The sequence below is a fragment of the Phoxinus phoxinus genome, assembly GCF_949152265.1.
Source record: "Phoxinus phoxinus genome assembly, chromosome: 19".
NCBI classification, from domain to species: domain Eukaryota; kingdom Metazoa; phylum Chordata; class Actinopteri; order Cypriniformes; family Leuciscidae; genus Phoxinus; species Phoxinus phoxinus.
Window position 1 is genome coordinate 4,313,993 of NC_136894.1, and position 14,544 is coordinate 4,328,536.

The window sequence follows — 14,544 nt, forward strand, 5'->3', positions numbered from 1 at the left end:
TCTGTTTGTTTTCTTCCATTTCTGTTTCATTGTTTTGCATGCATGATTTGTAATCGTCTTTTTTTCTAAACAGCACAGGACAGTCTGGTACATATTGTTAGTCAGTGAGTAGACTGTCATGTAACATTCAGTGATGCAGCTGCACACATCCAGGCCCCTGATCTGAAGCTGCTCCCCTGTGCCCTGACTCTTCCCCCTGCATCCATGGGGCTTGGCAGAGTCTCTGGTGGGGAGATTATCCAGTGAAGTGTTTGTCTCTGAGGCACGGAGGTGGTCACAGCGTGAGCCCCCAGCCGGTCCTGCCTGGGCCTGCCCACTCCCGACCGGGCCCTGCTCTTTTGCTCTTCACAGCGAGGGCTCCCACACGGAACCAGAAGCCAATTTGCCCAGCCGCTCTCCCCCCTCCCCCCAGCACAATGATTTGTGGCTGTGCGTCCCAAGGACATAATGAGCTGAAATCAATGCCAATAAGGCATCTCCTACCGCAGAGGAGTCTACCATCATTTCGCTCATTGCTTTAAAGTCTTGAATTGTGTACTTTCTCTCCCCAAAATTCAAAATATAATTTGTAAATTAATGAAATTATTAGTTTGATGCATGTTTGCCTATGACATTCATCAAATTGGGGCTATGGGCTTTTCACACTGCGCTTAACCCCGGGTTATCGACGTCGTTCTAGACACCCGGGTTAGCACCCCTTACCCGGGGTTATGAAACCTAGCTCCGGAGCAGAGTTTATACCACTTTTGCGCTGTTAGCCCTGCATTGCGGTGCTAAACTTATACAGTGTGAAATGGTGCGGCGCTAGAATGTTTAGGCTACATTCAATTCAAATATATTTGTATAGCGCTTTTCACAATACATATTGTTTCGATGCAGCTTTACAGAAAATGCATTTCAGAAATGTACATAGAAAAATACACTTAGTTAATCATGTATTAATTTAGGGCATAACATATCGTCGGCGTTGCTACATGCTTAGCAACCAAAAGCCAATCGCATGCCTCCTATTCATGTGCTTTTTGCAGTCATGGAAACTCGCCTCATATAAACAGCAGTTTCAGCATTTTAGGTGGAAAATGTGTGATGGTTACAGAAAATGCATCAATTTCATTCTTACCTTTTATTGTCCGGTAAGGATAAACTTGATATTTGGCAGTATATGATATGAGAATACGCATGGCAAGAGAGTTTATGTACAGGTGAATCTCGGAAAAAAATGATATCGTGAAAAAGTGAATTTCAGTAATTCAACTTAAAAGGTGAAACTAATATATTATATAGACTCATTACATGCAAAGTGAGATATTTCAAGCCTTTATTTGTTGTAATTTTTATGAATGATTGTGGCTTGCAGCTTATGAAAACCTTTTACTATATTTAAATTTTGAATTTGGGGTTTTCATAAGCTGTAAGCCATAATCAAAATTATGATAGGCTTGAAATATCTCACTTGGCATGTAATGAGTATATATCATATATATTAGTTTCACCTTTTAAGTTGAATTACTGAAATAAATGAACACGATATTCAAATTTTTCTTGTTTCACCTGTAAAAATATCACGTGCCACGTTCGTCCAATTAGTGACACCACAAATAAGGACATGGTTTAGGAAAGTACAGTGTTATTAATACCCAGAATTAATTGTTAACCCCCGGGTCTATTAGAAGCAGAATGAAACGTGAATAAAGTTAACCCGGGATTCCAATGACCCAGGGTTTAGAATGACCCAGGGTTTAGAATGACCCAGGGTTTAGAATGACCCAGGGTTTAGAATGACCCAGGGTTTAGAATGACCCAGGGTTAACTAATTCAAAACACCCTTAAGTGTACATTTATGAGGCTGCATCTACTTGCTAAACTATGTGTTTTTTAATAGATTTTGAGTTGTTGGTTCTGACTTTAATGACTTGATGTCAAATTTATGATTACATCCTCTTTTTCTGACATCAGGGACACCCACATCTTGCAGGCGCACACAATCATAACATGTAAATCCACCCATGCCCTTCAAAATAAGTGCTCTGCGCTGGATCATTATTTTAATTGTTGGAGAGCCATCGAGGTGTGAAAATCACTAAGTGAGAGCAACATTGGAGATTCCAGGGCCATTTTGTTTGTGCCTGAAGGCGGAAGATTGGCCTCTTGTGTTTGAGCAAGGTGGGTCTTTGTGGCTTCCCCAAAAATTCAGTTTCACAGTTCAAGAGAATGATTAAGAACGCATATAGTATTTTCCACTATATTATTTCTTTTGTCCTGTTAGCAATTGATAGTAAATTTGGATCCTTTTAAATTCTGTCAACAGGTCACACGTCCTGACCTGAAATCAATGGCGACAAATCAAAAACTTGTATTTATTTATGTATAAATCAGGTGCAATACTTTAAAAGATAAGATATTTTTTAATATATGTAAACGTTAAACACAATGTCAAAAAATAAGTCATAGCAACTTTACTTTAACTCATCAAAATAAGCAATTTCAACTTTTTAAAATACATAATACAAGACTCAACTCGATTTTTTTTAAGTCAGTGTAATATCATTTAAGGTGGAATTACTAATCAGCCAATTTAATCATCCTTAAAAATTGAAGGCAACAATATATTTAAAAATGTAATTTAATCCTGTGATGTCAAAGCTGAATTTTCAGCATCATTACTCCAGTCTTCAGTGTCACATGATCCTTCAGAAATCATTCTAATATGATAATTTTCTGCTAAAGAAACATGTCTAATTATTATCAATGTTGAAAACAGTTGTGATGCTTCATATTTTTGTGAAAATTGAGATACAATTTTTTTCAGAATTCTTTGACAAATGGAGACAAATACATTTACCGTCACTTTTGATCAATTACAACATGGTATATATCTGAAAATAGAATTGTTTTATTATAATGAAAAATGAATTCATACCCTCACTTTAGTTTTATATACTGATATAAGTTGATGTACTATATGGAGATAGACTAAAGTTTATTATTTGCTCATTCTGTGGTGTGTGTGTCACACATAGGATGGGTGTTGCGGTCGCACTGGGGTGTTTGCGACCACAGCAAGCATCTCCAGCATGAGCCAAGAGAAGACAGGGGGCCGTCGTGCAGGGAGCGCAGCTGCTGCAATAATAGGCCTAATTGCACGTTTCTTTTGTGGGTCTGAAATTAGTGGCAGAGCACAGCTACAATGCCCAAACCTTGAGTAAAAAAACTGACTCACAGGGGCAACTGTTCAGCAGTGCGGCCCATCACCACCACCCACAACTCCCTGTCCCACACCTGCACTCGCCCTCGCTAAAGTAAACACAGATAATAAGGTGTAATTACTTCAAAAAATAATAACGAGAGCCCTCCATGTGACAATGGATGGCCTGTTTATTGAGGGTGAAAAAAACTTCTGAAGACACAGATGAGGGTTCCCCCATTGAGGGACCTTAAAAGGACATGTGTATCAGTGTAAGTGAGTGTGTTAACCTCATTTCAGGCCCATTTTCTCTCTATATGCATTTCTTTGTCTGTCTTTCTTTTTCCAATGTATGGACTGCAGTGGCACACAAAAAAAGAAGTCACTTATGGTGGGATTGGCTGCTACTCTTTATTTTCTCTGCTGTTCATTTGCCCGTAGAGCCTATCGTCGCATGTGGAAATATTACAGTGTTTTGCTGTGTCACTACAAAAACAAAGCCTTGTTTTGTACGTCATTTTGGGATAGAGAGACATTTGGATGACTTCTACATAGGACATTATTTCCACTGATGTAGGAAAAAGTTTTATAGTCACGGATATTATAATATTTAAATATATAAACCCTAACCCAATATTTATATTTATGTGTATATTTGTATTTTAATAATTAAATATATACATATATATTTATTTATGTTTATTTATACATTATACAGTATATTTAAATAAAATGTATACCAGTGTGTATGTATATGTGTATATATACTGTATACACTGTATACACACACACACACACACACACACACATGTTTATATATATATACACATATGTGTGTGTATATATATATATATATATATTATTTTATTAAATGTATATATATATATGTGTGTGTGTGTGTGTGTATATATATATGTGTGTGTTTTTTATTAAATATATAAAATATAATTTATATATTTATTTATACATATATAAATACATTTATAATATTATACATACATCATTAAAAAGTATTTATAAATTGATATATATAAATGTCTGCTAATTTACATTAGTAAATCAATACACTATTTTAAGTTTATTTAAGCTTATGCACAACTAGTTTTAGTTTGGTGTTCTGAATTTTATACATCTACAAACCAATTTAATTTCTAAATGTAAATCAATGAAAAAATTAGGAGAAATTATTGAGTAAAATGTCATAACAGAAAGCAGGTTTTATCCGTTCAACTCAGCGAACATTGAAAAGTCTTTTGTTTTATATGTTATTGTTTAGGCTAATTGATAAAAAAAAGACCAAAACCACAATAAAGAGCTTTAATAATGGTTAAATAATTCTACTGTCATATTTGCTAGGAATGGTCTTAGTGGTTTGTTTAAAATGTAAAAAGGTTTTGTTTATTTGTTTATTTATGTAGTTCCCCACTGGGCTCCTAAATCATCTTCAAGCTCAGCGATACCCAGCAATTACAGGATGTTTTTATTCCATCAGTCCTGCAATCATATTTTAAGCATGCCCAACATATCAAGGCAACTCACCGCACTTAATAACCCTGGACAGTCTGGAGGAAAGCACATCAAGACTCGTCAGGGCAATTAAGCACTCTTGATGTTATCTTCACTAGTGAATTATCAGACCTCTGATAATTGTTATTAATTAATCATCTCATTCACTCAATGTCTCTCATTTCCACAATAACTGTAAGAGACTCCAAATAACCTTTTAGATGTGTGGTACACCTTATGTTTCTCTCAAACCATTAATGTTTGTCGAACAGCTTTTAAAGCGTAAGTATTATAATGGTGAATATGTCCCGATGACTGATGTGTATGAGAATATATTCACAAAATCTTAACATACAGTACACTACCAGAGAGTAGTTTATACACACCTACTCATCGTTAATTAATAATATTGATCACATTTGAAAGTAATAGTGAAGTTATCAAAAAAAACAACACACATTGAAGTATCGGAATTATGTAGTCACCAAAAAAAGTTTAATGTGAGATAAGATAGTTTTGATTTATTTGTTTATGACATTACACACACACACACACACACACACACACACACACACACACACACACACACACACACACACACACACACACACACACACACACACACACACACACACACACACACACACATATTTATAAATGTAATAATATATATATTGTAAACAAACTTTTATGTTACTGTAGATGCGATTAGTCGCGATTAATCGATTTGACAGAACTGTCACTCTACACACACACACACACACACACATATTTAAAAATGTAATAATATATATATTGTAAACAAACTTTTATGTTACTGTAGATGCGATTAGTCGCGATTAATCGATTTGACAGAACTGTCACTCTACACACACACACACACACACACACACACACACACACACACACACACACACACACACACACACACACACACACACACACATATTTAAAAATGTAATAATATATATATTGTAAACAAACTTTTATGTTACTGTAGATGCGATTAGTTGCGATTAATCGATTTGACAGAACTGTCACTCTACACAGACACACACACACACACACACACATTTTTTTATATATTTTATTACATTTAGTATTTTTTTTAACAATATATATTAAACACATTTTATTGCAAATAAATTAAGATGACTTTTAGAAGGTTTTTAATGTGAGTGAGTTTCATATATATATATATACTCACATAGTGACAGTGCTGTCAAATCGATTAATCACGATTACTCGCATATATATATGTAATGTAATAAGTGTATGTTTATATAGTGTGTCTGTGTGTGTATAATATACATATATATGTGTGTATATGTACATATAATTGTCATTAAAGCTGAAATTATGCAGATATACTGGTTCATCTCCACTAAAAAGGTAATTTTTCCAGGTAATTGATCATTTTTCCAACTTTGAATTGCTTTCATAGCTGAGTTTGACAACTAAATAAGGATAAAGTGTGCGGAGGTCTAACAGGCTCATGAACAAATGAAATGTGGAGTGCAACTGTAAAATCTGGAAAAAATGCAGCTTTGGGGTTTGAGAGCCTGGGAGGCCTGGCGGAGGCACAGGCTTATAGTACGAGCTCAACACGGAAACAATTTATCATGTGTGAGCGGCTGTCTGCTCACGAGACAACAACAATGTTCCAAATCTCAGCCTCAGGCAGGACACAAATCCAACACACACACACACACACACACACACACACACACACACACACACACACACACACACACACACACACACACACACACACACACACACACACACACACACACACACACACACACACACACACACACACACACACACACACACACAAACACACACACACACACACACACACACACACACACACACACACACACACATCGATTAATTGCGATTAATTGCATCTGACAAAAGTTTGTTTACATAAATGTATATATTATAAAGTGTGTATATATTATTAAATTTATATATGTCTCTGTATATATACAGAGACATATATGCACACATATATATATATACAGACAGACATATTAAAAAATGTAATAATATATATATAGGCTACACATATTATGTATACAAACTTTTATGTTAGATGCGATTAATCGTGATTAATCGATTTGACAGAAATGTCACTCTACACACACACACACACACACACACACACACACACACACACACACACACACACACACACACACACACACACACACACACAGGTGGTTAACATGCTATCAAGTACCCCTGATTCCTCACTACCTATCCTAATGGGAATATGCACCGCACACACACCCTTCTTTTTCAGGATTCAATAATTCAGTCCTTTCACTGGTAATTTTCCTAACATGGCAAATTAATGACCCATTCACGTTGCTTTTTCTCCTTCTAAATGCAGGATGGGAAAACCAAAATCTTACATTTGTCAACCTCATTTCAAAGAGCAAACTTAAGCTTTTTTTTAATTCAACGTTGGGAAATGTAGTCATCCTTTTAGTCATCTTTAATTTAACCGTTTGTCCTCTGAGTGGCAAACTTCCTTAAAATGAGCCAAAGCAGGCAACGCCTACTGCAATGGGATGGAAAATGTGCAGTTTGTTTCATGCCGCTGTGTTTGGGATTGGGAAATGAAAGAAACACATAAGCAAACAAAGAACTGGTGTGTGTTTCATGATGGAGTGTCTGCTGGCCATCACGCAGCTCGTCGAAATGAGAAGTGACACGTGTTACTGAAGGGCTCCCTGCTAAGGAACGCTGTTCTGTCATGAGCTTTGAATCACTGCTTATTGTGCTGGGTTACATATCCGCTGATTAAGGGAAGCAGAGTGTGTGGAGTCGCACTCGTTTTTCTCAGAACACACAACCGTGAAGAGAGTCCACACACTGCAGTGCGTCATTACAACCTTAGTAGAAGAGTCACAGACTTTCCTGGAAGATGCTAATGATATTATATCAGACAACATTTCCATGATGATCTCCATGGGTTTGTATTTGACATCAGATAAAGAAAATAATGGCACTTCTCTTTTATTCGGAATGGCTCATCTCTTTAGTCCATGTATGAGAACACTTTTTGTCCTCTCATCTTACAGGCTCCCGTCAGTTCTGACAGAACAGTGAACAGGATTGTTCGTTTTTGCTTGAAATGGATTGAGTGACATGTAACATGATGCACCCTTGGTGATTTGTGTTTTGTATTTTGCACGGGCCACTCTGTAGCCATGAGAACCGCAGTATGCAGTGTCTTTGTTCCTCATCCAAAATGCAGATGTCACAATAAAAAGAAAAGAACTATCTGTTGATGCACATCCATTCATGTGCATTTTATGTTGTCAAAACCTCTAAAACATCATATCAAATATTTTGACTACAGGGAAGCAGCAGACTACCATAAAGGTAATAGAAGTAAATATATATATTTATAAATTTATCGTTAACATTTAATATGCATTGGCCAGTTATAATATCATTAATATGTAATGGCGCAAACTCAATTGCCATATTTTTACATTTAGATAACCTTTGCTGTCATCTCTAACACTAACTGAAAGTTCATCTTTAAAAACACCTATTCAATTTATTCTTTAGCAAATCTCAATATTCATAACGATTTCAATAATGTTGCCTTTTATGCAATATAATGATGCCTAAATTCACTGCATCACCAAGGCTGCATTTATTTGATCAAAAATACAGTAAAACAAACAGTAATATTGTGAAATATTGTAAAAATTGAAACAACTTTCTACTTTAAAATGTAATTTATTCCTGTGATGCAAAGCTGAATTTTCAGCATCATTACTCCAGTCTTCAGTGTCACATGATCCTTCAGAAATCAGTCTAATATGAAACATTTCTTATTATTATCAATGTTGAAAACTGCTTAATATTTGTATGGAAACTGGAATATATATATATTTTCAGGATTATTTGATGAATAGAAAGGCAAACAATAATATTTTCTAACATTTTAAATGTCACTTTTGAAAAATGTAATGCATGTTTGCTAAATAAAAGTATAAATAATTTTTTTATTATTATTATATATATTTTTTTAAATCTTGCTGATTTAAGTCCATAACATGAGAATAATTCGCTTAATCGGCCAGAACATTCCTGAATTTATATATTAAAATTGCCCTATATTTTGATCACGCTTCCGTTTATTTTTCCGATCCGGCCAACAACTCTCCAGATTTCCAGTGGAGAGCCTGTGTATCTAGATCTGTGGCCAGGTGCTATGTCCTCGGGAGAAGGAAAAGGAAAAGACTTAAAGATTTTCTGGTGTTCTTGTTTTGTTCAAAGACGAACGAGGCTGATCATTTCCCTCCCACAATGCGTTTGAACAGCTCCTCTGATCACCGGCTCTGAGAAAGAACAGGAATCTGAGGTCCAGAGCCTCTGCCGGGCTCCTCGGTGTTTGCGGCCTGCATCTGGATTCACTTATGTGGAGGGGTACCCTTCGTCCTCTCAGGTTGCAGGTCTGAGTGTGGGCTCTTGTTTTTGGAAATGGCTAAAGCCTGCTTGCCTGGACCTTCTCAAACTGCCCCGGCGCATCCGCCGTCCCTCCAGAGGGGCAATTTCAGCCCATCCCATATGCCCCAAAGCATGCTCAGTGTAGTCTCTCATTTGAACTGAAAGATGTTAAACAGATTCATTCAGGAGCCGGACTCCACGAGGAGTGAGTAGGTTCAGGACTGTACAGATGTGTGTGTACAAGTGTAAATGCATGGGCATTAAATCTATAGTGAACAGCTTTACTCTTTAACTTGGTAAACTAGGCTTTTCCCTATCGAGCTGGAAACAACAGTTGCTTACGGCTCATTTGTCCATTGTCAGAGCTCTTTATTGTTTCGCACATTGAATTGAACCAGACTTACCAAGTTAGCTGGTGGGATGTTGTTGAAACATGTTTATTTTTGTGTCTGTCAAGGCTCATAATGCTCATTCTGCTTTTGTCAGTGAGATTACCATCCGATTGCCGTCTGATTCATTTCAGAGAAAGATAAAAGAGAGATTAGACACAGACTGAAAAACAGAACAAAAGAATGTAAGTATGCTGACAAATCGTTCAATAAGGGAGAAAGCAATGGCATTCTGTGCTTTTGGACGTGCAATTTAAATTAGGCCTAAATTTAAGATGTCTTAGTGAGCTAGTTTCAGGGTTAAAAAAACAATTGAAATAGTTGTTGCTAGCATTGTGCTACAATTTACCATTCAAAATATATATAATTTGACATATATTTTTTTACTCTTTTTTTGATAGATATAGATAGATAGATAGATAGATAAATAGATAGATAGATAGATAGATAGATAGATAGATAGATGATCGATAGATAGATAGATAGATAGATAGATAGATAGATAGATAGATAGATAGATAGATAGATAGATAGATAGATGATCGATAGATAGATAGATAGATAGATAGATAGATAGATAGATAGATAGATGATCGATAGATAGATAGATAGATAGATGATCGATAGATAGATAGATAGATAGATGATCGATAGATAGATAGATAGATAGATAGATAGACAGATAGACAGATAGATAGATAGATAGATAGATAGATAGATAGATAGACAGATAGATAGATAGATAGATAGATAGATGATCGATAGATAGATAGATAGATAGATAGATAGATGATCGATAGATAGATAGATAGATAGATGATCGATAGATAGATAGATAGATAGATAGATAGATAGATAGATAGATAGATAGATAGATAGATAGATAGATCAAACAATATACAGATCGATAGATCGACTGACTAACCTGGACACATGATGTAATGTCTAACTTTTCGAAGTTAGAAGTTTAAAAGATATATAGTCTCAGCTTAAAGGAGGCAGACGAGCTGAGGGAGAAGTTAAATCATGTCAGTCATCCTCATCAGTGCTTGAAAAGACTATAATTAAACTGTCAACATCTCAAATACACAACTTTGTAAACCACATCTCCATGCCTGTGTTACTTAAAACAGAAGGTATTTAACCTCCGAGACCTCTGGAGTCCCCAGTCGCTGACCATTATTAGAGACACTCCAGTGGTAAAGAGCGACAAAGTGGTTCAATCATTTGTTTATAAGTAGTTCTATTTTTAAAACTCTTAGTTTAAACAACTGAAAATAGGAGGGTTTTGCCCCCAGAAGTCAGTCTAGCCTTGCAGTCTTTTTCTTCAAAGAAGTGTTTGTCCCAGGAGAGGCAGACGCTGACCCTGCATGGCCAAGACATGTCAAAGGAACAAATCCAACCAAGGGAGTCCAAGCACAGGCGTTTTATTCATTATTTATTATATTTCAAATATATCAGTGGAGTTAGTAAAGGATATTTTAGGTTGTATTATTTACATGTAGCTACTTTTTAAATAAATGTAGGCTACTATTTGTATTGTCCATATAGGCTACAATGGAAGTCAATGGTTACCAAAACTGCTTGGTTTCTGACATTCTTCAAAATATGCAAACAAATGGAAAGACATGAGGTTAAGTATTGATGCCAGAATTGTCTTTTATGCATGAACTCTCCCTTTAATAGAACTTACTTTATAATATATATATATTAGTGCTGGACAAAGATTAATCGCGATTAATCGCATCCAAAATAAAAGTTCGTGCGTGTTTACATATATGTGTGTGTACTGTGTATAATTATTTTGTATATATAAATACACAGACATGCATGAATATATTTAAGAAAAATGTGTATGCTATGTATATATATATATATATATATATATAAAATATGTATATTTATATATAATATATGTATTTATAAATATATATACAGTGTATATGCAAATATTTCTTAAATATATCCATGCATATGTGTTTATTTATTTATACAAAATAATTATACACAGCACACACACATATATTATGTAAACACAAACTTTTATTTTGGATGCGATTAATCTTTGACCAGCACTAATATATATAAATATATATCAAGTTACCAGAATTGTTAACACAATGCATCACTATATAAACCGCTTTTGAGATATATTTCTGAATAAAAAACGGAGCAGGTGCCATAGATATTTGGGGGAAGATTTCCCATTTGAGTGACAGAGAAAGCCTGCTGTGAAAAACACTGTGGTTCCACTGGTTCTCCAAGAACCCCGAAGCCACCAGAAAAACACTTATTTTCAGCACAAAACGCATTTTATTTCTGAAGACCATCCCCCGTCAGAGACCTTTTCCTCGTTTAAATGTTTTTTTTTATAAATTATACATTTCTTTTTTGCTCAATAGTCGATGGTTTAATAAAAAAAGCTTATGAAGATATAGAGTTTATGTAGAAATTGTTTAAATGCTAATGTTCTTTAGATTTTCAGCATGTCCTCCTTTTCTTCATTTATTTATTTTACTTAAACTCATAACTACAGCTTATTACAACTCTTTATATCTTTAATATCTTTAATTTTACCTTGATGTAATCATTAGATGACATGACATCATCAGTTATTCTCCATTGTTGCAATTTCCATTTCATCATGAGCACATCATGAGCACATCATGTTTTATTGTAGATAAAGGATCTGACATTACTCAGTGTGGCATTGACTGTTAGCATGAAAGTAAATTTGTATATGTTTAATGCTCTTTTAATTAAATGATCACACTGATTTCTGTAACTGTATGTTAGAGTGAGTCAAAGCAAGTAATGCAAAACATATTCATCAACTCCACTGCTAATAATTGATTTCTTACCAAAATGATATCACTTCCTGTAGGATGCTGGCTGCCATGAATGGCTTTTTTTTGTTTAGGCTTTTTGTAAGAATGGGTTTTTTGTTTTATTAAATATTACAAGACTATCAGGATTTAAATTGAGGGCACAGGGGGAAAAAACCCTATGAAGTTATACCTAATGTTTTGTTTGAAATATTAGAAAGACCAAGAATATATATATATATTTTTTAACAACAAAATTTTTTTTTTGAAAATTTTATAAACTAATATGATTAATATCCTTACAGTGTAAGACCGATTTTTTATCGAATATATTTGATAGGGACAGGATTCACGACTGCACCAACGTGAGTGTTTCATCCGCTTTTGTTTCCTCCACGCGCACCAGCCGCTCCCGTCCCGCACGTGATCTCCATGGAAACGTCATCAAGCTCTAGAAGTCTTCCTGTTGCTATAGTTGTGCGTTAGCTGATCATGGCAGCAAAGGTAAGCGTTATTCCCGCACAGAAACATAGTCGCTTTCTGCATATGAACGGAGCGCAGTGTTTTATCGTGAAGCATACGTGTATGTCCAGAAAACATCATCGCAGGACTCTGGAGAAACACGGATTAACTGATAACCTTCAGTACACAGTAGCCGGTGTGACAGAGCTAGTTAGCCTGCTAATGTCCTGGGTGAATGTTAGCGTCTGTCAATGACATTGAGACACAAGAGCACTTCAGTGAGCTCTGATGAAGGGTCAAACCCCTGTAGATAGACTGTCCACTGTCTGCTGGAGTGTTTGAATGAGTGTCATGGGGTTTATAGGATGCTAAACATTCCTGAAGTGAGCTGAAGTTGAGTTGCTTAGATATAAGATGCTTTTAATAATAATAATTACAACACAAACGATCATCATTACAAGTGGAATATGTATATATATATATATATATATATATTTATATAAAAAGTATCCTAAAATAATGTTAATATGCACTGGGTGTAATAATGTATGCATGTAGATCTGTTATATATGTAGATTACAATGTGTTTATGTCCACAGGTAATGATAAAGAGGGCTGATCCAGCAGAGCTCAGGTCCATTTTCTTGAAGGTATGTCACCTCGTATCTCCCTTGAGAGTCTGGAAATGAAGGGATGGCAACGTAGCCCAACATCTAAGCACTGGTGTCAATGAGATATACCTCTATCTGATGTAACCATTTAATAAATTTCTCATTACAGAAAGAAAACCTGAGGATTAATTTAAAAATGCATCGAGCACTATATGGAACTCCTAGTAAGTTCACATGAATATACGACGCAGAGTTCCTTAAAAGCACGAGAAAAAAACTTTGCATGAATAACGTATTTTAAGTAATGAATCTAACATCAAATTATCAAAAAAACTAACACATGCTTAATTAATATTCCTATCAATAATCAGCCTTTTTCTTGCCTTCTTATATCGGGTTACCATCTGGATGATTGTAAAATGATGTTGTTTTTGTTCATGTTGTCCTTAACTGTGAACATAATTTTTCTTTGGTTATTCTGTCTCGGGTTTGTAATACTAAATATTTATGATTACTATTGTGATCAATGCAATATGTGATGTGGTTGGCCACATTTCATGGAATACTACATTGTACAAGGCTCTGTATTAAGTGACTAATTGAATGATGACTCTTGAGTTTTCTGGTTTATTATATAAAATGCATCAATTACATATTTAATGTTAATCAGGTTTTTATCTACAATATCTGTTCTGTACTGCAGTGGCCTCAGCATTAAATATATAACATTAGCCCAGTTTTCTTTTCCTTCACAGTATGCCAGTGTGGAGAAGAATGGAGAGCAGTACATGTCCCCCGACGACTTCGTGTCCAAGTTCCTCCATGCACAAACAGACATAAGGCTGTCCAAGGAGGCCACCGTTCTTCTGGCAGGTGTTCTGGACCAGACCAAAAATGGGTCAGCAATAATATTTATTTTTATTGCTAGTGATAAAAGTTTGAGTTGCACTTGAACCGCAGGTTTTATTTTGAAAACAAATCAAATTGTGCAACCAAACACACAGTGTAAATTTGTGTGTTTCATTAATAATTCACGACTTGTGTAAATTACAGTTCATAGTTCATTTGATTCATAAACAAAGCGTCTG

The 14,544-nt window shown here is 35.2% G+C and overlaps 1 protein-coding gene across 3 annotated transcripts in view; it reads left to right on the forward strand.

Annotated features, from left to right (window-relative positions):
* Positions 1-12,787: 12,787 nt before the first annotated feature.
* The window catches only part of slc25a13 (solute carrier family 25 member 13), a 42,512-nt gene continuing 40,755 nt past the window's right edge, over positions 12,788-14,544 (forward strand). Inside the window, exons 1-4 of one of the 3 annotated variants that reach the window (XM_079590604.1) lie at positions 12,807-12,887; positions 13,445-13,495; positions 13,626-13,680; positions 14,194-14,354. In XM_079590604.1, coding sequence (XP_079446730.1) covers positions 13,669-13,680; positions 14,194-14,354 — 173 coding nt within the window. In that variant the 5' untranslated portion in view covers positions 12,807-12,887; positions 13,445-13,495; positions 13,626-13,668. Of the gene's footprint in view, positions 12,888-13,444; positions 13,496-13,625; positions 13,681-14,193; positions 14,355-14,544 lie in introns of all 3 variants that reach the window. The other 2 variants (XM_079590605.1, XM_079590603.1) reach the window with 2 other exon arrangements.